This window comes from Camelus bactrianus, chromosome 11 (genome assembly GCF_048773025.1).
Source record: "Camelus bactrianus isolate YW-2024 breed Bactrian camel chromosome 11, ASM4877302v1, whole genome shotgun sequence".
Lineage (NCBI taxonomy): Eukaryota > Metazoa > Chordata > Mammalia > Artiodactyla > Camelidae > Camelus > Camelus bactrianus.
In genome coordinates, this window is record NC_133549.1 from 23,409,228 (window position 1) to 23,433,698 (window position 24,471).

A 24,471-nucleotide genomic window follows, 5' to 3' on the forward strand; every position below is an offset into this window, starting at 1 on the left:
ACAATAGGAATTTATTCTTTTTTGAACCCCATGACTCATGGCCTGTCCGAAATGGCTGGCTCACTTCCCATCCCAGCCAGAAAGGATGATAAATGCTGGGTGCTGAGGTCACTCGTGAAGAAACAAACTCTCAGGGCCCAAGTTCCCAGCAGTCTAACTGGATCCCAGGCGGTTAGCCACCTCGGTCTTTCCGTGAGCTGCACGAGTGCAAGCGGGGGATTCCCTGGGTTGCCTGCTGCCAGTGGGACTGGACCAGGCTGTTGCTTCCTTCTACAAATTGGCTTGGAGAGGAGTTCGGAGAAACTTTCAATTCTAGTTTTAGATTCACAGTGAGCCTTTATTTCTATAATTGATCAAAGGTGGACGGTTTGCAAATGTTGGAATCGTAAGCAAAATCAAATCAACCACTTTTAGGTTTCCAGAGAAGGGTGTAAAGCAGCAAGTGCGTTCGTGTTTCTGGAGGAGAAGAGAGAACAGTGAGAAGGGGTTGAGGTCGTTCTTAGGGCCAGAAGGGCCAGCCAAGAATTTCTGTTGAAAGTTTTTCTAAGAGATAATGACAATTTAAAATTCAAGTTCCTAGACTAAATTGGCCCAGTTAATTAAAAGGAAGCCACTGATTACAAGCAGGGTTTTTCTTCACTTATTTCAACTCTTAAGTGGAAAGGACTGTTCTTTTCAACGCAGCTTACATTGGCCTCCTGCCTCTTCAGTTGTGGCTAGAGTTTGACTCTTAACTCAGAGGCAGTTACAGCCCCCAAGAAATGTGGACAGCGGCTGAAGGGGCCAACCCCTCCAACATAGGTCGTTCAAGGGACCTTTGGAGGAGGCTCATGCGCCATCTGTCAAGGACTTTGCCATCTCCGCAGCTTAGTCTTAAATCTGCGTGTGGTCGTACCTCAGTGCACAGACGTGACCGTGTCAGGAGCATTTGGTTTTCACATTTTATGATGATGAGTCAAAAGGGAAGGAGAACTCAGCTCTGTTAAGAGAAGAGCTTGATTTTGACCCAAATGCCTTGAGCCTTGGAACTTGGGGAGTTATTTTTTTATCTGCTTTTATAAACTGGCTTTTTAAACAACTCACTGGACTGGTTAAATAATTAACCTGTTTATGACTATGAACTCGGGATGGAAGGAATGAAATGCATCCACGTATATGCATTTGGTCATTCAGACAGAGTAATGAACAGGGATGAACCTTCGAACTGGAACCTTGAACCTTTCATGAATTTCATTCCATCTCCAGAGTGGGTGGTGGGAGTGTAGGTGTGAGCAGGCAACCAGGATTGTGGTTGATAGAGACCCAGCCTCCGGGGGCCAGATGGTCTGTATTTGAACCCCAGCTCTGCCACTCACCGGCTGTGCAACCTTGGGCAAGTTACTCAACCTCTCTGTGCCTCATGTCCTCATCAGTTAAATGGGGGAAAATAGTCCCACCTCTAGGGTTGTAAGAATTAAATGACTTAATGTGTGTAGTGTGTTTAAACAGTGCTGGACAAATGGAAAAGATTATATGATTGTTAGCTATTATTATTAGGCCACAATCGTAAATAATAATGACAATAACCAAACAGAGCACTCGTGCTCACTCACGAAACATTTACCGAGCCCCCTTGATGTGCTGGAGGCAGTGCACATGTTAGAGAGCAGAGCCCCTCCTGTCTGCCCTCCTGGAGTCTCCGTCTATGGAAAGGACCTCATATTTATTGAGCACGTACTCCAGCCTGACTCTGTGCTAAGCCTTTTTCAGGCATTGCCTCCTTTGAACTTGGCAAGCAGGTGAGAGGGCTGTGGGCTCAGATGAGGTGTGTGGGCTCAGTGGGGTTAAGTCACCTAGCCACCATCACCTGGTGAGTGGCCACACTGAGATTCTGTTGGTCTCAGTCTGGTCTGACTGAGGATCCAAGCTGTTCACCTCTGTCATAGGTCAGTTACTGGGATGCAGACTCTGAGGCAGCATTTTGATGCAGGAGGTTTATAGGGAGTGCTCTCAGGACAACCTTTGTGAGGGGCAGCAGGTGGGATGGACAGACAGAGGGAGAGCACTGTGATGACTTCGCAGCGGAGGTCTTAGCCAACCTCACCGGGAGCTGTGCAGCTGGCATGGCCCTTCTGCGAGGCATCTCCCTCCCACCAGTCACTGGCTGTGTCTGCCCTGGGGAGGGTTAACCTTGGGTGGGGCGGGTCTTTTCAGTGGTGGGATGGAACTGTGAGCCATCAGCAGGATGACTCCCCACGTTTGCGGAGTTCTGTGAGCAGTGAGGATGTCGGTTTGTGTAGGTGCCTAAGCCTGGACTTGGCTCATTCACGTATCCCCATGTTAATGAGAGCCAGGTACTGACCCGGGGCAGTAACCAGCTTGTGAGCCGGATTGATGCTTTTGAATTGCCATGGACCTCTGACTCCAGATGAGAGTCTCTCTTGCTGCTCAGCCAACGCTGAAAATCTCGAAAAAGCCCAACTTCTCCAGGTTGCTGGAAGCTCCGATTCAGTGCCAGAGACATGTTCTCAGGCAGGAGAGGCGCTCTGGCACTCCAAGGCTGTGCCTTGTGTTCTCTGTAACAGATTTGCACAAGGACTGAAAAGCAGGCTGTTCCTCTGCGTTGACAGATGGATTATTAATGTAAACTATCTCAAAGGGAAGTTGGGAGCGCTCCCCTGTGGGCAAGAGATGGAGCGGGAGAAAGGCCGTTGGAGTATGAAGGTCGTGACAACAGCCGCGGGTCTGTCTCCGGTCCCTCCGCCCTCCCTGCAGCTCTTGCTCTCACTTTTTCCCCTTTAAGACCTTGGGGGATGAAGAAGTGTAAGCATTGGTCTCAAGGAAGACTTAGCGGAATGTCCGAAGCTGCTTGTTAACTTCCCGGTGCATTCAGGCATTTTGCTTCTCAGAAGCTGCCAGTCCGGGTGTCACTGACACACTTTGTATGGGCCCTAAAAGTGACACACGGTCACCTTCATCGGGCTGCCCTGTGAGCCGCCCAGGACAGCGGGGAGCTGGCAGGGCAGTGGGGGCCTGTCTGAGCATGTGCTCTGAAGGCCGCTCAGGAATGACGGCTTTGAGGGAGGCACATCTTGTTACTGGCGGGAGAAAAACCATCCTGCTGAAAACGCCTGTGTTTAACACTGTTTATTTTTTTGGGAAATGTTTACAAAGTCATTGGCAGTCCTGAGTATTCCCACAGGGGTTGTTTGCAGAGGGCGGTTCTGGGTGGTGAGGAACACGGGGAAGAAGAGGCTGCTGTTTCTCAGCCTGCAGAGATGAGAAGGGATGGGGCCCTGAGCACCAGTGGGAGTTCAGGGACCTCGCCTCCTGTGAGTGCGGCGGCTGACTAGGGAGGATGTCACAGACTGGCCAGCCTGGAGGGTAGTGGCCATCGCTCTGCAGTGGGGCCCACCTGGAGATCTCGGCCTGGCTTTGCTGCCTTAATCAGGGAGAGCTCGCCCACCCTATGCGTGCCTGCCTCTTCTCACCTGTAGAGACGCTTGGTACCGGGATCCCCGGGGCCTCATGTGAAAGTGCCTTGTAAGCCATCCCGGGCCTGTAGCTAGAGGGCGTGCTTGGCATTGCCTCCATGCATGGTCATTCACCAAGGATCCACGGTTGGATGCTCAGGGAGAAACGGAGATGGACCCAGAACGCTGCTCGTGCTCAAGGGGGAGAGAAGACCCAGCCCAGGTGGCCCCAGAGAACCAGGAGCTTTGCATCCCTGTGGACCCTTTTAGGCGTAGACCTGAGTGGGCTTCTCTGGTGGAAAGTAAGCCTTGTCATTGTCACCCACAGGTACAGCCTGAGGTGACTCTAGATATTTCCTCCAAATAAGCAGGCCTGGCCAGTCCTGCTTCATTGCTCCTTGTGCTGATGTGTCACGGTTTGTAGTTCAGTGGACGGAAGGGCCTCCTTCCCAGCTGCACTGCGTGGCTTTTTGCCCTGTAGGAAGAGATGTGTGTATGTGTGTGTGCGTGTGCGTGTGTGTGTGTGTGTGTGTGTGTGTGTGTATAATCATTACTGATGACACCGTATCAGAGGTCGGGAAGTTACTGATCACTGACGTGGGTCTGGATGCCGGCAAATGGAGAGTAGTGACGCTCTGCTCTGGCTGTCACTTTGGTAATCACATGCATGCAACCCTCCAGGTGTCGCAGAACCCTGTGCTCTTGGGGGCTGCTGGTTGATAGAATGTGACTGTTTACACGTGTCACCGAGAAGCCAAGTGGCGGGAGCGTTGGGAGCACAGTGAGGCTGGGACCAGCGTGGCCTGGGGTGCGCCAGCCCAGGAGCGATCAGCCGCTCCCAGCCGTCCTCAGCTTCGTCGTCTGTCTGGGTCTTTCCTCCAAGCACGGCTCTCAGTCCGATGGGTGAGCAGTAGCGGGCAGAGAAGTGCAGCTCCAGGCCTCCGACAGCCCACACGTGACTGGGTGCGCCTGACGCTGAGGCGCCTGCTTTCGTGAGCCTTTCGGGCTGGGGGACCTGAGTGACTTCTGATGCGGCCCCTCTGGGGACTGACAGGTTAAAACCATCAGTCCCTTAGGCGTAATGAAAATGTTCTGGAATCAGATAGTGCTGGTGGTGGCACAACTTTGTGAGTATACCAAAAACTACCGAATTGTTCACGTTTGGTGAATTTTACAATGTGTGGATTGTATTTCGATTTAAAAATGGTATGAAGAAAAACGTTACAAAGGGAGGAGAAACCAGCCACAGGGGGCAGACTCACCAGACTAGCGATGTTTGAGCTAGAACGTCCAGAGCCCCCACGGAGTGGGAAGGCCAATCGACAGATACACCGTCATTTCAGAGCTGAGCTGGTAAAACCGAATGAGCTGTTTGCAGCGACCAGTGCGTATTAGCTTATTCAAGTGATGAAAGACCACACGGTGTGGACTGAAACTGTGACAGACACCTGAACGAACACCTGTTTGTTGTTGATGTGATTTTGAGGTGTCCAGCACCGCGTTCCGTAACACATCTGCTTTTCCTGATGGTGCCAGTGCAGCACCTCCTGTTTACCCTGAATGTGTGTTTGCTGCTCTGTTGCACGTGTAATTGCTTTTCAGTCTCTCGTAACTTAGTAAGTTGCTCTGTAACAGAATTGACTTTTGCTTCTAAATCTCTCTGCAGCTAAAATAATAAAAACTTCAAAACCAACAAAACTCCCAAACCATCGGCTCCGATGGCTAGTAGTACCCCACTCTCTTCAGCTCCTGATTTGCCTCCATCCCGGAATGATGAGGCGAGGGGTCATGTTTTATTGGGTCAGTGGGCTTTGGGGTCAGGCAGGCCTGGGTTTGTTTGGGGCCAACCCTGAGGCCTCCTGGGCCACATGATCTTGGAAAGTTCCGGAAGACCAGTGATGACAGTCAGCGTGCATCTCAAAGGGTGGCTGTGAACACGGAAAGAGAATATATGTGCGGTACCTGCTCCAGGCCTGGTGAGGGCAGCCCTTGGTAGCCACGAGCTGCCACACGCAGGGTGGCTGCCGAGAGGATTCTGGGAGCTGGACCTGTGCAGCACTCAGGTGAGCCTGGCCTGGAGGAGAGGCTCACAGGATGGTGGCAGCCTCTGTTTTCATGATGATTGGTCCACCGACCACTGCTCACTGAGGCTCAGAGCGGTACCCAGCTTTGTTGAGTGAATTCAGCTGTGACCTTGGGGTAACCGTCCAGATTTTACATGGTGAGACCTTCAAGCTTACTGATGGCCACTCCTCTGTCCCCATGGGAAGAGACGTGATCCCTTCCAGAGGCACCAGGTTGAGGGAGATCTCTACCATATCTACTCCCACTCCCCTTCCCAGCAGTGCTGGGGTCCCGGGACCCCTCCTTACCTCCCTGAGCACAAGCCCACCGTCCTGGGGCCGCCCCAGCAGTCTTCTAAAGTAACTGCAGCGCAGAAGGCCAGGAATGTATTTGGACTTATATTTGGAATTGCTGTTGGAAACCATCCTAGCCAAATGTAACACCCATCTGTTTGGGATGGTTTGAGAGTCAGAAGATGAAGTAGTGCAGTAGGAGGGGATTTGACAGCAGCAAAACTCGGCTGGCTGGGGGTCAGGGTCAGCTGGTCCTCACCCAGCCAAGGAGGCCTCAACCCCTCCAGCCTTGACTGCTCCTGCCACCAGGGCTGCTCACACAATGCTGGACTGCCCCAGCTGGAGAAATTTTCCCTTGTATCAAACCAGTCTTTCTTCCTGAACCTTCTGCCCAGTGGCCAGTCATTTGGGAGTATGGGACATGACTTCTCCCAGTTCTGAATAGCCTTGTAGCCATTGAAGCTGGTGTCCTTCCTGCTTCTTCTGATGGAACAGCTCCTTCTCCCTCACTGTTTGGTATCCAGCACTGAAGGCAAGTGGTCTGTGGGGCTCTGACCTCCCAGGCTGGAGCAGAGCAACACCCTTCCACATCCTCAGTGCCATACCTCTATTAATGCATCCTGAGTTTGCATCCCAGCATGTGTGTGGGCTCTAGGGAAGCCCACCACCCGTTCTATGTCCCTAGGGGACTGAGGGGCCAGGGAAATCCTCACCCTGCCAAGGAGATGGGCCTGGCCTGGTTCTAAAGGCCATGAACCTGGTTCATAGAAGGTGGGGTCCTGAGTTCATTTCCTTGCACCCCAAAAAGATGAAAATCAGTATTTTCTCCTGGGTAGACCTGGGCTGGCCTGTTTAGACCACTGGACACGTGTCAGTTTGTCCCCTGGAATTACTTCTTGATCTCTAAAGAATCGCGTGGCGTCAGCAAGTTCTCTGTGAAGTTGCTTTGTATTTAAAATTAAGCCAGCTATAGAGGCTCTTGTTTTATTTATGAGCCAAACGTTTACAAGAGGTGTTATTACCACAAAATAAACTCAGCATGGAAAGCTTGAGCTGCTGGTTGGGTTTTCAGGTGGTGGTTCATGTGATGTAATTCCGGTTCTACCAACGGACGTGCATAGTTCTTTGCAGTCCTTGGTAAAGGCCCTGGACTTGGGCTAACTGAAGTACGGGTTTTGATGACAGTTTCAGAGGCGTCGGTTACTTTCTATGGACATCTTTCCTGGGCAGAGCTGTAGTGTCACCAACACTCATAGAAGATGTATGAGCCAGGAAGGGCCCCCTTCAGACCCGTTGCCACAAGGTGCCCCTTGTTGCGTCCGGCTCAACTGCACTTTGAGATCCCTGCAAATCTGATTTTGGTGTTTATCCATCAGCGTTTAGATTGTACTACGACTGACCCTGTGGTGATAGATGCCATGTTTCAGTCACAACCGATGTCCTATGTTTGAAGAGGGAAAACGGCACAGCTGATGTGGGGGGGGGGACGCCTGCAGTAGACAAATGTAGCGTCATCCCGGGTCCTGTATTCGGGTGACCACGTTTCCGGGGGAGGATCTACTTGCCAGTCCCTGAGTACCTGTAAGGACTAGTCTTGAAGCAAGTCCTTTTGCAGAGTTTGGCTGGCCAGGCTGAGTTGTACAGAACATTCCTTTCCAGCGTGTGTGCGGATTCTAGGCAATCTGTGAGCAGATCCCAAACATCTCAAGACTTCTCAGAGGTGTCCTCTGTGGACGCTGGCTCCTCTGTGGATGCTGGCAGTGGGTCGTTTCTTAAAAGGCCGCGCAGAAGACACCATGCCAAGAGCTGGAGGGGAAGAAGATCTGGTCCCTAAGCAGCACTGCTCTTGTTGTTGGGAAATCTTTGGATCTTACTACATTATATCTTACTATAATGAGAGGAGAGGGGTGCCTGAGAAGGGGCGTTTGCAGTTGACCTGGGCGTCAAGGTCACTGTGGTCTCTGCAGGAGGGAGTGTGGCCAATGCCCCAGGCAGGACCCTGGGTGCAGTCAGCGGTGCATATCTAAAATCTCCAGACATATGGATACGTAATAAAATTTGCTGAATTGACTTTGCTGGAAAGAGGAAAGCCAGATGGGAATAAGGATGGAGCTGAGAGGAGAGAGAAACAGAGCCGGGGGCCAGCCTGCATCAGCCCAGTTTCCAGGGGCAAATGGGTGTTGTGAGTGAGGGAAGGGTGTTGGGCAGAGCAGTGGGGGTCCCCAGGAGATGTGCACAAGAAGAAGGGGATTTTTGAAAACCAAGGAGAGACAGGCTTATCTTCTCTGCCAGCAAAAACACAGGAGGAAAAGGTGCAGGAAACTCAAAACGGGTAAGTTCTGTTAAAGAAAAAAAATTACGAGTAACAATGGAATAGTGTTTATATTAGGCTGCGGTGTGTGTACTACCTGATCCATTTTATGGATGCTCAAAATTCCCCCAAATCAAGTAATTAGAAAAGTGCCATGATAATGTCAGTGGATAGCGAGACCTCCAAATTAGGAAGCCCACCAAAGTGTGAGCCCTTGCCACTGACTGTGAAAGAATTCTCAGTAGAGACAGAGAGACAAAGTGGAAAAAAAAAAAAAAAAGCTGCTTTATTTCTCAAAAGAGGAAAAGGAAGGAGAAGGACTTGAGCAGGAAGCAGTCAGCCAAGATGGGCAGTAGAGATAGCTCCAGACCCAGTCCTGCCACGTGGGTTTTTAAGAGAGGCTCTGTCATCATGTTCTCCTTCCGGGTATTATGGAACCAATCAGTCCTTGTATGGGCTTTTCCGGTTGTTGTCATGGCAACCGTCAACTGTCATGGCGCTGGTGGGCATGTCATTAGCAGCTAATACATTACAACGAGCATATAATGGGGCTCAAGTCCACTAGAAGTCAAATCCTCCACCATCTTGGGCTCCATCAGTTCTAACCAGTTCTTGTTTCTTCTCTGCCACTGCCTCCTGAGACTTAGATAAGAGTAATTGGTTTTTATTTGAGGGAGGGGCAGGGGTATGATCCTGGGGGCAACAGCCTTGGTACCAAAACAGGAAAGTTGCTTTTAATCAGAATGCCTGCAATCTGGTGGACCCAGCATCCCCCCCCCTCCCAAAACCCATCTCTGAAGATTCTGTTCAGCCATGAAAGGTTTAAAGGGAATGGAAGGGATAACTCAGTTCATCATTGAGATGGGTGGTCAGAGCCATCGCCATCCCCCAGTGCCTGCAGGCTTGTCCTCATCAGCTACTTGAGCCTGCTCTTGTGTGACTCAGGGAGACCTGGGGGACGTCAGCATTTCTGTAAGCAAGACGCAGGGGTTGGCGGGGGTGGGGCACAGGGTCCTGCAATAATATTTTATCTTATCCTATCTGATAAAATCTGATACACCCATGTTTTTAAAAAAATATAAAATATGCAGATATGTTTAAGTATGCACCAAGAATTTCTAGAAAGATAGATAACAAATGTCACCTCTGGGGAGTAGAACTGTAAGTTAGGACCATGGTGGAAATTGGGGCCGTGGACTTTACAAGAACAGTGTGCTTATTACAATGTTATAACTTGTTTTGATTTACTTTTTGTTTATTTTGGTGGTATAAGAAAAGAATTATCCCATGTAAAAAAGTGACTTGTAGTGTTGAAAGTCCAATAAAATATATTTGCAGAGGATTTGTTAGAAAAAGAGAAAGAAAATTATTCTGGTAAGTGTTAAAGGGTGGTAAAAGGCAGACTATTCAGAAAGTGTTGTGAGACACAAATGGCCCGTGTTATGGGCAGTAGAAGAATTTACCAAAGACAAAGGATGAAAATAGAAAAGGGGTTTAACAGGTGCACTGCCACAGACAACAGCAGGCCACACGGACAAGAGGCACCTGTGTGAGCCCGAAGGGTGGGTTGTTGGGGTCTTTTATTAGGAAGGGTCACATCAGGTACCATGCAAGTGTTTGATTGGTTGTGGGTAAAGGAAGAGGTTTAGGGTCCACGAAAGGGCTGTGGGGTTTATGATTCTGATAAGGTGGCTGAACCAAGCCAGCCTGAGCTATTGTGAGATTAGGTATTCCCTAGGGCTATTAGTTTGTTCGGGCAAACATGCCGTAAAGAATGGACTTTATTTGTGGAGGGATGGCAGGCAGACATCTGCGAGCCCAGGAATGGAGCTCATTGGACTTTGAAGGATGTCAGTTGGCCCCACATATAGCAGTAGGTGTAAGGACCACTATGATGGGGTCTTGCAGTAGAGGAATGAGACTGAGTTCAGCTCCAAATACAGCAAGGAAAAGGGGGAATTTATAGCCAAGGGAGAGTGTGGGTCAGTGGATGGAAAGTTACTAGGAGGAAACATCAGGGGTGAGGGGGGATTCTGGCCTAACGACCTAGCAGGATTCTTACTAAAACTGGGCGATACAAAGACAAGGAAGTCTAAAAGTCAAGGTGGAGTTGGGGAGAAATTTCAGAGAAGCCTGAGTACAGTTTGGTCAAAGAGAGACGCTGTCAACTGTGTGAAAACACTGTTGCATACGTGTGGTAGGGTCTGTGTGAATGGATCTACATGTGTGGACACACATGAAGGCCTACAGGTGTCTGCCTGCATATGTGGGAGTATTTTTACGTTGTGTTAAAAAGTAGGTCCTTACCATTTTAGACAGATACATTTCATGATTTTGTTTTAATGTTCTGAACGGCTGTGGAAAGGGCTGGGAAATCCGTGCAGGATCGTAACCCTGCGAGGGCGACAGATGTTATTGTTATTTTCTCTCCAGTAGAGCAGGAAGGAACCGGAAGGAGCATAAAATTTTCATGGTCTCTTTTTGCTGTTGTATGATCCTTGTAATCTGGTGTTGTTTTGAAGCTCACTGTTACTATGAAAGCAAAAAGAACTAAAAAAATAAAAAGGGACTACCAGTGGCTTGTCTGGGGCCAGTGTAGACGTATCTGAGTCCAGGAGAGCAGGGGTAGCCCTGTGAAGGGTGGGGAGGTGTCAGGGTTGGTGGGGAAGTGGCTGGTCTGCCAGGGAACGAGAGGAATGGTGGTGTTTTAATGAACCAAACTAGATAACGTAATTGCTTGTTGATTTCCATCGTCACTCGAAGGGCGTGATTTCACATTCACGGCGGTAAAAATATCTATTTGTTTTATTCACAGGTTGTACTCAGACTATCTCTACTTTGCAAGTTCGAATAAATCTGCAGATGACTTCCATGAAAAAGTGACAGAAGCTCTGCAGCTGTTTGAAAATTGCATGCTGGATTATTCACTGCGCGCCTGCGTCTACAACAACACCCTCAACAACGCCATGCCGGTGCGCAGCCCGCCGGCCCGCCCGCTTGGGGGTTATTATGCATCGTGGATCGGGATTTTAGCATATAAACAGAGAAGCGTTTTAATGTGCAAATGCCTCTCCCCATGCCTTTGTGCCAAGGCTAATGAAAAACAAATATTCATGGATGTAAAAACTCTAAAAGCTGATGGGCCCTTTCAGCCAGCTCCCTGCTTTCTTCGCTGTCGATTGCCCAGTTACTACGCTCTCTCCTCCTTCCACAAAAGAATGAGGGCGCATTTGGGAAGATACTATTTAGTGAGGCTTGGAAAACACACCCTGCAATTAAGATTGGCAGGCGTGAAGACCCAACTCCCTGTCTTAAGAGCGTTCTCTCCGATGGTGGGAAAATTACCCACCAGTGACTTTCAGTGCTTCTCTGATGGGGTCTTAATGGAAAAATATTTTCCATTGATCCTTTTTTTTCTTTGCTCTCGTTTGCCTTCAGGAATATAGTTATACATCTCTTGCCCTCTTTTTATGCAAAAGAAGCTGTGACTAATGAATTCAACACGGTTTAGCTAAGGAATGGTTTTCCGCTGCACAGAGCCCGAGGTTGTCGTAAGTGCCTTTTCAGCAGGTTTGTGCAGTGGGTAAACCACCTTCAGCGAAGCTAATACTGTCACCTGCCCCCAGGTGTGGTTCACAGCCTTGCTCTCCTGAGCATGCCACGTGGTGAGATCTGTCTGAGGTGGAGGCTCGGGACCCCCAAGGTGCGGTAGGGTTCAAAGTCAAGAGGGCTCACTCCCTATTCCTTGTCATCTAGGCCATCTAATCTGGCAGGAAGTGCAGAGGCAGCAGGTGGGATCCCAGGCTGTCTTACTGGAGTTTACAGTTAGCAGGGAGGATGCAAACAAAGGCACAGATCAACACAGAATCCGGGCCCGGGGTGTGGGGTGGAAGAAGTGGCCTTTGGAGCCAGACAGTGGTGGGTTCAGTTCCCACTCCAGCAGCTACTAGCTGGGTGACTCTGGGTAGTTACCTTAGTTTCTCTGAGACTCAGTTGCTTATTATAAAACGGTGATAACACGGCTTTACCAGGCCATGGTAAGGTGAGTGATAGTTCATTCACATGTAGGGAAGGAGAAAATCATCCTTTCGTCTACCCATCTTAGGTTCGTTGGCTGGGGCCCCATAAATTAGACTGATGAAAGATAAACGCGAGAAAAGCAAACAGAGGTTTATGAACACGTGTATGCACACCCACCCGGGAGCACTCAGCGATGAGTAACTCAGAGGGGTGGTTAGGACTTGAGCTTACATGGTGTCTTAACAGGAGAACCGTAGATTTCTTCTCTGCCTTCTGTTCACTCACTGCCTTCTGCGGCACCTGAGTGCAGACCAGCCCCCCCACCTCTCCATCTCCTCTCAGCTGCCTCCCCTGCCTCCCTCCCCATCGCTGCTCTGCAGCCACACTCTGTCCTGTAGGTCCTCAGCTGGACCACCTCTTGCCTCAGAGCACAGGTTTGCAAACTGTGGTCCCTGGACGAAGAGCATCAGCGTCCCTCGGAACTTGTCAGGAATGTTAACTCTCAGGTCCAGCCCCAGACCCCAGAATCGGGAACTTTGTCGGTGGACCCCTCAGTCTATTTAAAAGCCCACCGGGTTTGTGTGTTGTGTGGGCGTGTTGTGTGCTCAGGTTGGAGAAGCCCGGTTCTGAGCCTTTCACACTCTCCTCCCTGGGACCTGCTTCTCCCGGTTGCTGCAGGGCCCCTCATCCTTCCAGGCTTGCTTTAATCTGACCTGTTCTCTCTCCATCTTCACAGCGTGCGTCACAACTGGCGATTACAGATCGTTGTTTCTTTACCGGTTTAGCTCTGTCTCCGGCTCCCTGTGGCCGGGGGTCATGTCTGTTACATAGCAACGCATCTCCATTGCTTAGCAGGATACCTGGCGTGCAGGATGCACTGGATTGTTTGCAGAATGAATGAATGAATTAATGAATGAATGAGGAGTTTGTGGAACTAGTGGAGAGGCTCCAACCGAATTCCTAATGGGGAGCAGAGAGGTTTGGTGAGGTGCTTTCAGGGGGAATCCTGTTCTGGCTTCTTGCTTGTTTCCCAGTGTAGGGGGATGGGCCCCGAGTGCAAGGCACTGGTTTCGGGACCAGGCTCTGGCGGGTGCTCTCAGCTGACCCTGGGCAGGCTCCGGCCCCTCCCTGGGCCTCTGGTTTTCCATTCAGAGTTCGCTGGAGCCGATAACCTCAAAGACTTCTCTCAGCTCTGATGGTTTTACATTTTAAATGTATTGGGCACTTCCCCTAAATACCCTCTTCATGCTTGTTCCACTTGGATTCTCCGGCTGATATGGGGAAATATGAGGAAAAAGTGTTGAGTGGGCCTGTCTTGGGTTTGTCTTAATGGTGTGCAGTTGTGGTAGTCATGCTGCATGCACCAGAAACTGTCACTGGAGGTGACCAGCACTTCCCTTGACTGGGGTGGGGGTGGGGGGGTTGAGGGAGCCGGAGGAGGGAGTGTTCTGGGGGACAGCAGAGCCCGCCCTTGTGGGAAGCAGCCTGTGCCTGGGAGGACTCCCCGCCTTCCCCTGCAGAGCCCTCTCAGGTTTGTTCCCTGCCCCCGATGGCCCCTCCCTGCCTGGACCAGCCCCTCTGTGAGGGACAGCTCTGCTACGGGGAGGCCAGGGCCAGCAGGACTTGGTCCTCCCTTGGGCAGGGGAGGGGGCTCTTCCGAGGATGGCACAGACACGCTTTCAGGGAAATACTGTCACCCATGGCCAGGTGCAGGGATGACGGCGGCTACTTCAAAACCCCTTCATCCTGCCACAGACACCCAGATCCTTGCCTTCTAGAAGGTTCTCAGTAGCAAAGGCGGTTCTCTGAAAGAGATGAACCTCATCAGGCTGGTCCTCCCAGGGAGGGGCCGGCCTGCGAGGCTCATGGAGAATTAAAAAGCCCTGCGAGGTCCCTGACTTAACAAGAAGACGTTCTCACAGGGGTTTGTCTGTGTTGGAGGTGGCACATGAATTTTTTAGAGGCTGGCGGGTACTCATTTTCTCTCTAGCTTTGGCCCAGCTTGAGGTCCCTTTCCGAGCTGGTGTCTAAGGTGGCAACAACCTGGGGGCTGGAGGCAGCTAATGAATTTCGGAGACAGCTTCTCCCCTTTAACTACTTTTCTTCCTCCACAGCCTCCCACACGATTAGAAAAATAATGAAATGGAAACAGAATAGCGAAAAGACGAGACTAGTTAGTGCCTGTACATATTTGTCAAGCGTTTCACTGTCCCATTGTTACTGCTGTGTTCAGTGGTTCCCCCCAAGAAAATACAAGTGCCGGGCGCACAGCCTTGCGTGGCTGTGATGATGGGAGAGACTGGTCCCTGCCCTGGAGCAGCTCAAGGTCACACTGGGAAGGGCAGGAAATAGATTGTGAAAGTGTCTGCTTAAGGAACTGAGACTGGGCGCTGGGAGGTGCTCTAGTGGGAGGGGTGGGCTGGGAGTCAAGCCAGACAAAGGACTTTGCACTCGTGGAGAGCTGGGTCAGGCCTGGAGCGCAGGCCGGCCGTGACCAGGCCATTGGTTTGGGAAGCTCACACTCAGGACTAGAGATGGGGGCACTAGTCAGGCTGTGACAGTGCCAGGCAGGCGCTGATGTGGCCTGAACAAAGAGATGAGAAAAGAAGGGATGAGAAGCTTTCAGGAAGACACAGCAAGGCAGAGCCGGAGGCAGGACACAGTGCAGGGGCCCTGAGCGCGTGGGGGTGGGGGCCCTGGGAAAGGGGGCCTCAGGACGGAAGGGGAAGGGCCCGTTTTATCTTGGAGCTTTGCCAAGAGTTAAGAGCCAACTGTGATGTTACAGGGAACAGTCCCCAAGCCCGCTCTCCCTTCTGACACCATCTGCAAGTTGGGGAGGCGTCCCCCAAACCAGTCTCAGGTGCAGTAATTCACTAGAAGGAATCACAGAACACACGGATAGCAGCTACACTCGGGGTCAGGATTTACAACAGGGAAAGGGCGCAGCTGGGAATCAGCCGAGGGAAGCAGTGCACGTGACAATACACTTGGAATATTCCCCCCCCAGGGAAGCTCACCCAGGCCGCCGGTGTCTGGAGTGTTTCTTGGGGCTCAATCAGCTGCTGGCCGCCTGGGCTGACCTTTACTGTCCAGTCCTCCTGGAGGTCAGGCTGGTACTGCGTGGCCCAGAGTAGCTCACACTGTTCGACTGTCCAGTGGCCAGACACCCTGGGCAGGCAAGACACTGTTGTCAGGCAGGACATTCCAGGTGGCCTAGAGGTCACCTCCCAGGAGCTGGGGACGAAGGCCAGACCTCTCTCTGGGTGTGGATAAGTCTTCACCACACAAGCTCGCAGTTTGACATGAGAGAAGGAGCCTGGAGAACATGAGGACGCCCAACATGTAGGTGGGGGGAGCGGCTTCATACAATGCTGCTTGTATTCGCATGTGCATACACATTCAAGGTCACGGACATCCGTGTGGCGCCAGGCACTGGCGGTTCCCTCTTGTGGCTTTTTGCTAGGGCATTTGTAGCTGTTTCTCACGGCTGTTGTGCGCTGGGCATTAGGAGCAGAGGCAGCCAGGATATTGTGCAAAGACCATTGGCACCGTTGGTGGGTGTAACCTGGCCTCTCCCTTCACCTGAGCCCTCACTGTGAAGTGTCATGGAGCTACCTGCAGGGTTGTCCTGAGGATTAGGTGGGACCCTGAGTGTGGGACTCCTTTGTAGGGGTTCATGTAGAAGGAGGAATGCACAGCATTTAAAATCCAACTTCTGAAGGAGGCTATTTGCGAGGACACCTCTTCAGTGTTGGTTTATAATGATGTGCCATGACGCTTTTGGAAAAGTGCCTTAAGGTGTTGGAGGAATTGCTTCTGAAATAACGCCTGCCTTCTTCTTTGGTCCTAGGTGAGGCTCCAGGTTGGGCTGTATGCTGTGTATCTCCTGGACTGGCTCACTGTTTTTAATAAAGAACAGTTCCTCATTCTTCGCCTGGAAGACCACGCCTCCAACGTCAAGTACACCATGCACAGAGTCTTCCAGTTTCTCAACCTCGGTATGAATGTCTCACTGGAGACCCACAGAGCAGGGCTGGAGCTGCGGGGACACTGAGTCACTCGCAGACTCCCTGAGCTGGGGAGGGTGGGGCCGAGCTGGGAGGCCAGTTCAGTGCCTATTTGTCAAGCACCAGCTGCGCACAGGGCCTCGTGCCCGGTGTGACAAGGAGTCTCGGGGGAGGAAGAGATAGCCTCTCGTCTGGGAGCGGAGGAAGCCAAGGGTTGAGGAACTGAGTAACCGATAGAATGACGTGCGGGGAAGTTAGCGTCCTCACAGGAGGTCCATACACACAACTTCGGGTCTCAGCTGCTGAAAGAATTGTGGAAGGAAGGGTGTGAGCTCTGCCTTGAGGATGGAAAGGGGGTCTGGGCAGCTGGAACAGTTTTGCAGAGACCACAGGGCCTGGAGGAGGGGATGGACAGGTCAGTGCTTTGCTGGGGACCTTTGGAGGCAGAGCCGTGTGGCTGGATTTGGGCTGCTGGTTGTGGCTCCGGGGCCTCTGGGGAGGGGGAGCCTGCCCCCAGCCAGAGGATGCCACCCCCAAGTCCCAAGTGGTACTTTGTGGCCACAGGCCGAGTTGCCGGCCACGGTGACGGCTGGTAGAGGTGTGCGTTCAGGTGCAGGGTGCGGCCCCGTGGTCGGCACCTGGGACGGCTTGCGAGGCTGAAGCTGGATTTGCTTTCCTCCTGGGGCACCTCCTGCCGCCCTGCCTGATGATCTCGCCTGGGAATTTTGTTAATTGAATATTTCCTGAAATCTATTTGCTCACCACTAGGAATCAGGACCCTTTTGTCATTTGATTTTCTTTCTCCTTTTCTTGGAGAGCTGGCAATGTGATGGAGTATGATTACTTTTGCCTTTTAAAGCTGAGAACCATTTTTCTTTGATTTGGCCACTGTAGATGCTGTGGCATTAATGAGTTTGTCTGTAGTCCCTAGGATGAACAGTAAGGCCAGCTCTGTCCTATTTCACAGAACCCAAGGAAACTGGGATATAGTTTTACAGGACTTTAGCCTGACTCTGGGGGCCATAGGCAAAGAGGCAGCGATCCTGTGGGTTAAGCCAATGAGAGGCTCGTGGTCGTGAGGGCTAGGGTCGGGGTGGCACCTAGCCTCTCCCAGGCCTCTCCCCACTGATCTTCCTGCTGCAGGTGGAGGTTCAGCCAGTGGTGAACTCCCCACCCGCAGGCCACCTCACAGCACAACACGGTAAAATATGGCCCCGCATCGGGACCCTTTGCATCAGTGGCCCACAGCAGAAATGGCAGAATTCTAGTGGGCTGGTTAGCAGGCAAAATCTAAGTGCGTGGACTATCTGGCAGGTCGCACGGTTATCCAAGGACAGGCTGGCCCCCTTTACAGGCAGTTGGAAATGAAACCAGGAGGTGAGAGGCACAGGTGAGGCTGCGTCCCAAGTCCCAGCTGTGCTCCCAAGGGTGGATGTAAAACCTCAGGCCCCAGGAGCTCTGCCATTTCTTACTGGAATTTCTACCTTCCACCCTCAGCAACTCCGAAATGGTTCCAGCCAAAGAATTTTGATCTCTGAACACATTCTTCAGGAAGCTCCTGTCTCAACAGAAAGCATGGCTGGGATTTTCTGAAAGTTTCTTTTGCCTCCTGCCTCATGGGGTCTTTTGTTCGTATTCCAGGGCCCTTAAGTGAGAAGCAAGAGGCCTTGATGACCAAGAGCCCCGCGTCCAACGCGCGGCGTCCGGAGGACCGGAACCTGGGGCCCATGTGGCCGGTCACACAGAGGATCCTGCAGGACTTCTACGGGCCCTTCAACACACAGCTGGCGCGGGTTCTCGCCGACGAGGCGTTCTTGTGGAAGAAGACGTGAGGGCCGAGGGCCCGCTGCCGGCTCAGGCCGGGTTTCCGTTATTTCCATGATTTGAAATCTCTCTTGGTGGGGATCCTTTTTGCTTAGAGCTTGGAGAAATCCCCTCCCCAGGCACCTGTGTATGGAAACCGTTTCAAAATCTCGTTTGTGATGTTAAACAGCCCAGCAATGGTCCCTTCACCGAGTCTCAGATGGAGACTGTTGGAGATTCCACTCAGGAAAGGGTCCCCTTCTGCTCCAAGAGAGACTGAGCTCTGGGATGAGGCCGGCAGGCACTGGGCTCGGTGCCGAGAGGGAAGCACCGAGTCTGGGATCCACTGGAGGCCCCACCCTGGGGCTGGCCGGGATGAACTTTTCACACTGAGTTTTGAAACCCTCTGTTCAGATCACTAACCTCATTTGGGCAGAGAATGGAAGCTCTTTTATTTTTTTTCCCTTTTACCCCAAAGTCAGCTCTTCCATCTCTTCAAATATAAACCCTGTTAATGTCACTCTTTAACCAGGGAGAAAGACCCAAGTCAGATTTTGGCGGCACGTTTGTGTCTTGGTTGGACCTCCTCCCCGTCTGTCCTTGTGGACTTGACTTACGTTTAACAGAAGACGAGCGTGTTTGAAACAGACCACTTTCTGTGTTTCTCTAGCTAGAGCTCTCTTTTCTGCCCCTTTAGGTGTTTTCTCAAAAGTTGTTTCAGTTTATAATTGGAATATAAATTCAGTTTAAAATTGGAAGGGAAATCTTTGCTGTTAATGCCAGACTGAGCAACTTGAAGGAGTTGATGGGAAATCTAGGCACCATCCAGGCGCCACGCACCTGAGGCCCTCAGACACTGAGGGCTTCGGAAGTTTTAGCTGTGGGTGCAGCAGGCTGTTTGCTCTGCCTTCTTCCCAAACGAGCTTATTACCCACATTCTCCACCACGTGTGGCCAGAGGTCATTCCTCACTCGATGAACTACAAGATTCTGGTTTCCTGATTCAGAAACACATAAGCTATGTATGCTTGGGTGTGCTGGGATTCGGAAGGAGAATGCCAGGAGCTGTGTTCTTGACAGAACTTTCTGGGCCACTTGGCTGCTTGGTTTACTGACGAACAGGCCAAAGGCCTTGCCATTTCCTGGAGACGGTGGGAAAGCGTGAACACATTCCTCACACAGAGGCCCTGGCGGGACCCCCACCAAGCTTCGCGTGCAAGCGTTGTCAAGGGAAGCTTCCTGCCGATCAGAGCGCTCAAGTGGAGATCCTGGCGGTGCACCAGTCAGACAGTGCCAATGCCTACATGCCCAGCCGCCGCCGCTCATGGGCGTGAGGGTTTGCTCAGCTGTCCGGCCCTGGCGCCGTGGTCTTTCCCCTGTCAGAGGTGCGGTGCTCGGCCTATTCAACAGCGAGCGGAGGGCTCTCCCTGGCACGGCCAGGCTGTTTCTGCTTCTGATGGAGCCGTGGTCCTGAACACCTGCTTTCAGGGACAGTCCGCCTTCCCTCCCGCTGTGGCACTCGGAGCAGCAGCCAGCAGGGAACCCTGGCCTGAGCACAGGGTGCTGGGGGGAGGCATCGCTTGCGCGTGCGTATTTATTTGCAGGGCAGGTGCGTGTGCCGGCGCGAGGGAGCGATTCCGAGCGGGCCCCTTCGGTTCTGTTGCTGACGGCCTCCCCTGCTCGGGACACAGCCCCTTCCTGGATTTACTTCTCTGCCAAGTAGCTTGTCACTTGCAGCCCGTGTTTGCTCCTCCGCCCCGACCGTAACCACAACCGGGGCTCTTCCCGCGCACTCCTAGGCATGTGAACAACATGCGGCGTCATTCTGCTTCTTACAGAAGTGATACTGGAAGTCGTATTTCCAATATTATTTGGTTTATTATACAAATCTTTTTATAGACGCAGGCCCATCCCTTGGTGCCAGTCAGTGCCATGCAGACCCGGTTTCTCCGGGGGCCTTTCTCCAAAGGGCTGTCTGTCTGTCTGTGTGTCGCCTTTGCGTTCCTCCGCTCTCCCATTTGAGGCCCCACTCCCAGTGACGGCGCAGCTGCCGTTTCCAGCAGGCGACCTCCAGCCTGTCGTCCCAAACCAAAGCAAAACGAAGCATTTCTCACAACCTGGTACTGAAGTTCCTTTGTGTCCCCAAAGCTGTGTATCAGATTGTATTAAATTGTACTCCCTTAGTTGTGTAAGTTATGTTAAGTGAACCACAGTTACGCTGTACTTTTATTAATATTTAACATAATTAAATGTGGACCCCTGTGACCGGGACCCCAGAGTGCGCGCTCTTCCTCATAAGTCGCCGTGGCTCCCGTGGAAGGCTCTCCCTCGGGTCCCCTGCACTCGAATGAACCACAGTAGTTCCGTGTCTCACCTGCCAGCATTGCACTCTACCAGGGGGCCTGCCATTACCAGAGACGCCCTCCTGGGGCTGCTGGGATGTGAGGGCAGCGAGGTCCCTGCCCACAGACGGACCGAACGTTGTCTTCAGACATTTAGATTTGAAGGTCGGGTGATGCAGTCCTGCTGCTCCCGATAGGCTGCTGTCACGTAACTGCTTCCCTTGTTTACACGGCTGCCTGGCCCCTGGGGGCTGGGCGTGTGAGAGCCCGGGTGTCACTGGGTGCATGTCATCATCACTGGACACTCAGGACCCCTGGATGCAGCTAGACCAAGCCCGGGGGAGATGTGCGTCTCAGGCTAGGGGTTCTGGCAGCCTCAGTCATCCCGGGCACAGTGTGGAGCCTGAGTTGGTCCCACAATTCTGGAAAGACCCACCCTGGGTGAGCCTCTCCCCAGCACTACCCTTCACAGTGGTGTTGGGGGAAGAGGGGCTGGCGAGTCCAGACCTGGAAATGACGAGGACCCCTTCTTGATGGCAAAGCCGGGGACAGCTCCGCTTAGCAGAGAAAACGCTGTGCCTGTGAGGAGGTGGGGGGGCAGCACAGACAGGCAAACCTGGAGAGCGGATCACACAGCTCCTTCCCCTGGGGGTCTCTCCAAACCCCTCTCTGCCCTGCGGCCACCCCTCACCCACACAGGCACCAGCTCTCGGGGAACATTCTAATGAGGATCAGGTATGTTAGAAGCCTCCCCTTGGATTGACTCTATTTGGCAACTGAAGCAAAGGCCGGGCTTCTAGCAGAGGAATTTCAGGCCTCATCCAGCAGGGAGAGAGGTATCATGTGTGGGCGGGTGTTTTTCTGTTGCTCCAGAATCCTCATCCTGTGGGCAGATCCTGTTGTGACTCGTAGGACGACATCACTCCCCCAGAGCGTCACCCGGCAGGCCTCCCTGCAGAGCCGCCCAGAGAGAACGGGTCCCGCGGGGAGGTGGCTGCAGCAGCAGTGGGGGCAGCCGGCCACAGGCCCCAGGGGGCTGCATTCACGTCCCACGGCCACTGTAGCAAGCTACCCAAACTGAGCGGCTGAAGCCAACTCCGGTGCATCACGTCGCAGTCTGCAGGTCAGAAATCCAAACTCAGTCTCCCTGGGAGAAACAGGATGTGGGCGGGCCTGGTCCTCTCTGGAGGCTCTTGGGGAGAATCTGTCTCCTTGCCTTCCCCAGCTGCTGGAGGCTGCCACACTCTTGGCTTGTGGTCCTTTCCTCCATCTTCAGACTCTCTGACCTGCTTCCCTCTGACCCTCCCACTCTGGCCTCTTGTAAGGACCCTCATGATCACTCCGGGCCCCCAGGATGCTCCTACAGGATCACCTCCCCATCGCAAGGTCACAGCTGCAAAAGCCCCTCTGCCGTGTATTGTAACGTATTTATAGGTTCCAGGAATTAGGATGCAGACATCATGGGGGGCTGTTATTCAGCCGGCAATAGACGGGTGGGTCCAGTGAGCTGGATGGGCAGTCAAAGGATAGAGAGGGGGCCCACTGGCCTGTCCCTTTCGGCTGTGCCCTGAGAGGCCCAAGCAGGTCTGAGTGCTTACTGAGGGCCAGGCTCCCCCACATGTCCTTTCTGAGGTGCTGAGACTTTCTGTCCAGGCAGGACCCTGAGGCTGGAGTCAGTGGGACAGAGTGGATGACCAGCCACTCTTTCGTACACATGTCCCAGGTGAGCCAAGAGGTACCCCAGCCCCAGATAGGATTCTTTCAACAGCTTTGGGTAGAAGTGATTTTTGAGTGCTTACAAAAAAAAAATTTTTTTTTTTAAGTTACTTTCTCAGTTCCCCCAGGAGACCCATACGAGCCACATGGGCGGTTTTGAGTTTCTGAAGTTCAGCTGTTTTCGAGTTAGTCATGCTTCAAAAGGAGCAGCTTGTGAAAATGACAAAAATGGTTAGAATGTTTTCTGGTCCCTGAGAGAGCCTTGGGGGCCAGTGGCCCCGGCCTCATGCTCTGGGACTGGCTCTGGAAGGCAGCCTCCAAACTCACATTTAGTGCTCGGGCCTGACGGCACCCAGCTGGCCTCGGCTCCTGAAGCCCGGCCCCGTCAGCCTCTGTCCCCAGCCCTCTCGCTCCTCCCCCTGTCCGTTTTCCATCCTTTGCAAACCTGCTTCTGCTCAGGTCTCCGGTGGCAGGGCAGAGACTGGGTGTCCCTGGGTCCCTTAGGCCTGTGGGTTGCTGTCCCTGAGAGCCCGCAGGCCACGAGGACACCGCAGAGGTGGAAATGGTAGCGTCTCAGTGACTGCAGCAGGCCCACCTGGGAGTGGCTGTGTCCTCCTGCCAGGCGACCCCGGGACTCGCCTCAGGTCTGCGCGTACTCATCCTCCGCGCACTTGGGGCAAAGCAAGGAGTAAGATTAGTGCATTCCGTGTGACTGCGCTGCCCTGCCCTGCCCTGCCCTGTGGGCGCCCAGCTCGGAGTCTGGAGCACAGAGCAGAGCACGGGCCCTCCTCTCCCATAGTTGGAGGACCCCTTGCTTGGGGCAGCAGCATGGGGAGCACAGAGGCCCCGGGGGCTCCTGGGGCTTTTGGGTGCACCCCCCAGCTCTGCATGCTCTGAGCTGCCCCCTTAAGATCAGTCTCTGGTCAGATCTAGAAGCGGTGGGTCTGAAGCCTGGGCCTCTCTGAGTCCTGTGGCTTTCCCAAGGTGACACAGGGAGGAGGCAGCGGGGACCCAGCGCTCCACCTCCCTGAGGAGTTTCCTTCCTCTCCCAGAGCAGAGAAAGGCTGGGTCCAGGGACTCATGGGGGAAAAGCTTCCAGTATCTTCTGGAGTTGACTCATCCTTCTTCCCCTTTCTTCCTCTGAAAGGGATAGTCTGACTCGCACCCCACCAAACTCGGACCCCCAAGAGGTCAGTGTGGGGAGGGGAGGGGTGAGCCCTGGGCCTGGGGCCAGATGAGCTGGGTTCAAGGCCTGGGTCCTGCCCACCCCCTGACCTTGGGGACAGCCAGGCCCTTCCCGCATCTGCAGGTCTGTGGGCCTCGTGTGTGGGTGTTGCAGTTAATGAGGAAATAGCACATGAAAGCACAAACAGGGTCAGAGAGACTGCACACCTGCCTGAGGTCACACAGCTCTGGTCTCCGGGAAGAGCAAGGTGTCAACTCAGATTTTCTACTTTTTAACTTCAAAGTCAATGTTTTCATTCATGGTGCCACAGTGTACATCCCCGACCCCTCCACAGGCTCCCTGTCCCCCACAGCCTGTCTGCATTTCCTGTGTCAGCCCCCCATCAATGTCAGTGAGGCAGCAGACTCTGGGTCTTCTGGGCTGAGGCATCTGCAGACCTGCCCATCTAGGGGTCTAGGTGGTGACTGGGGCTTCTAGGGGGAAACAAAGGGAACTAAACATGATTCTGTTCTGCCAAAAGGGTCTCACAGCTGACTCCTGCTGGCAGAGGGGGCCTCCCCGCCCTGGGAGGGGAGGCTAAACCTCCCACTCGCAGGATCAGGCCGACTCCAGGGGGCTGGCATGTGGAGTCACATCAGAAGTGGATGCCTGCCCCTGGGCTCAGCCCCACCTGATGGCCTCAAAGGCACCGAGGAGACACACTCCAACTAGAAAGTGTGCAAAGCATCAACATTTAATTTTTTAGCACGGATTCTCTGAACATCTACTTGGCCCGAGGCCCTGGGCCAGGCATTGGGATGGAGTGGGGGGCCGTTTATCTGCTCATTCAGTGATTTCCTTCACTGGTTCCTTCACCATGAGTTTGTGGAGCACTGACTGCGTGAAGCAGTGAGGGAGGCCAAAGGCTAGATGGTCAGAGGGAAGGCTGGAACGTGGAGCTGGTGTCCACCGTGGGGAGGATGGGCTGGGCTGGGGCAATATTCCTGAAACATCTATAATTATAGAGCTAACTGGACAAATTGGATAAGTGGGGAAATCCTACTTAGCCACATATACACTTTTAAAATACTTTATTTTTACTTAAAATATTTAAAGTGCATTAATTTGTCTGTCTATTGATAAAAGGGCCAGAGCCTTTTCCCGAACATGAGTCTGCAGATGGCAGGTCTGGGTCATCTTGGTTGCTGAACCATGGCACGTTGAATCAGCGCTGGTTTCTGGTTTTGGCTTCTCTAAAGAGGCGTGTGAACTGGGAGGCACTGGTGGACATCGGAAGGC

General features: G+C 52.7%; 1 protein-coding gene across 5 annotated transcripts in view; it reads left to right on the top strand.

The window, feature by feature from the left end:
* CHST15 (carbohydrate sulfotransferase 15) overlaps positions 1-20,220 on the top strand; it is a 74,040-nt gene extending 53,820 nt beyond the window's left edge. For all 5 annotated transcript variants that reach the window (XM_010952891.3, XM_074373438.1, XM_074373437.1 and 2 more), the window contains exons 6-8: positions 10,936-11,092; positions 15,991-16,138; positions 17,789-20,220. In XM_010952891.3, the coding sequence (XP_010951193.1) occupies positions 10,936-11,092; positions 15,991-16,138; positions 17,789-17,979 (496 nt within the window). In that variant the 3' untranslated portion in view covers positions 17,980-20,220. The remainder of the gene's footprint in view (positions 1-10,935; positions 11,093-15,990; positions 16,139-17,788) is intronic.
* The last annotated feature ends 4,251 nt before the right edge of the window (positions 20,221-24,471 follow it).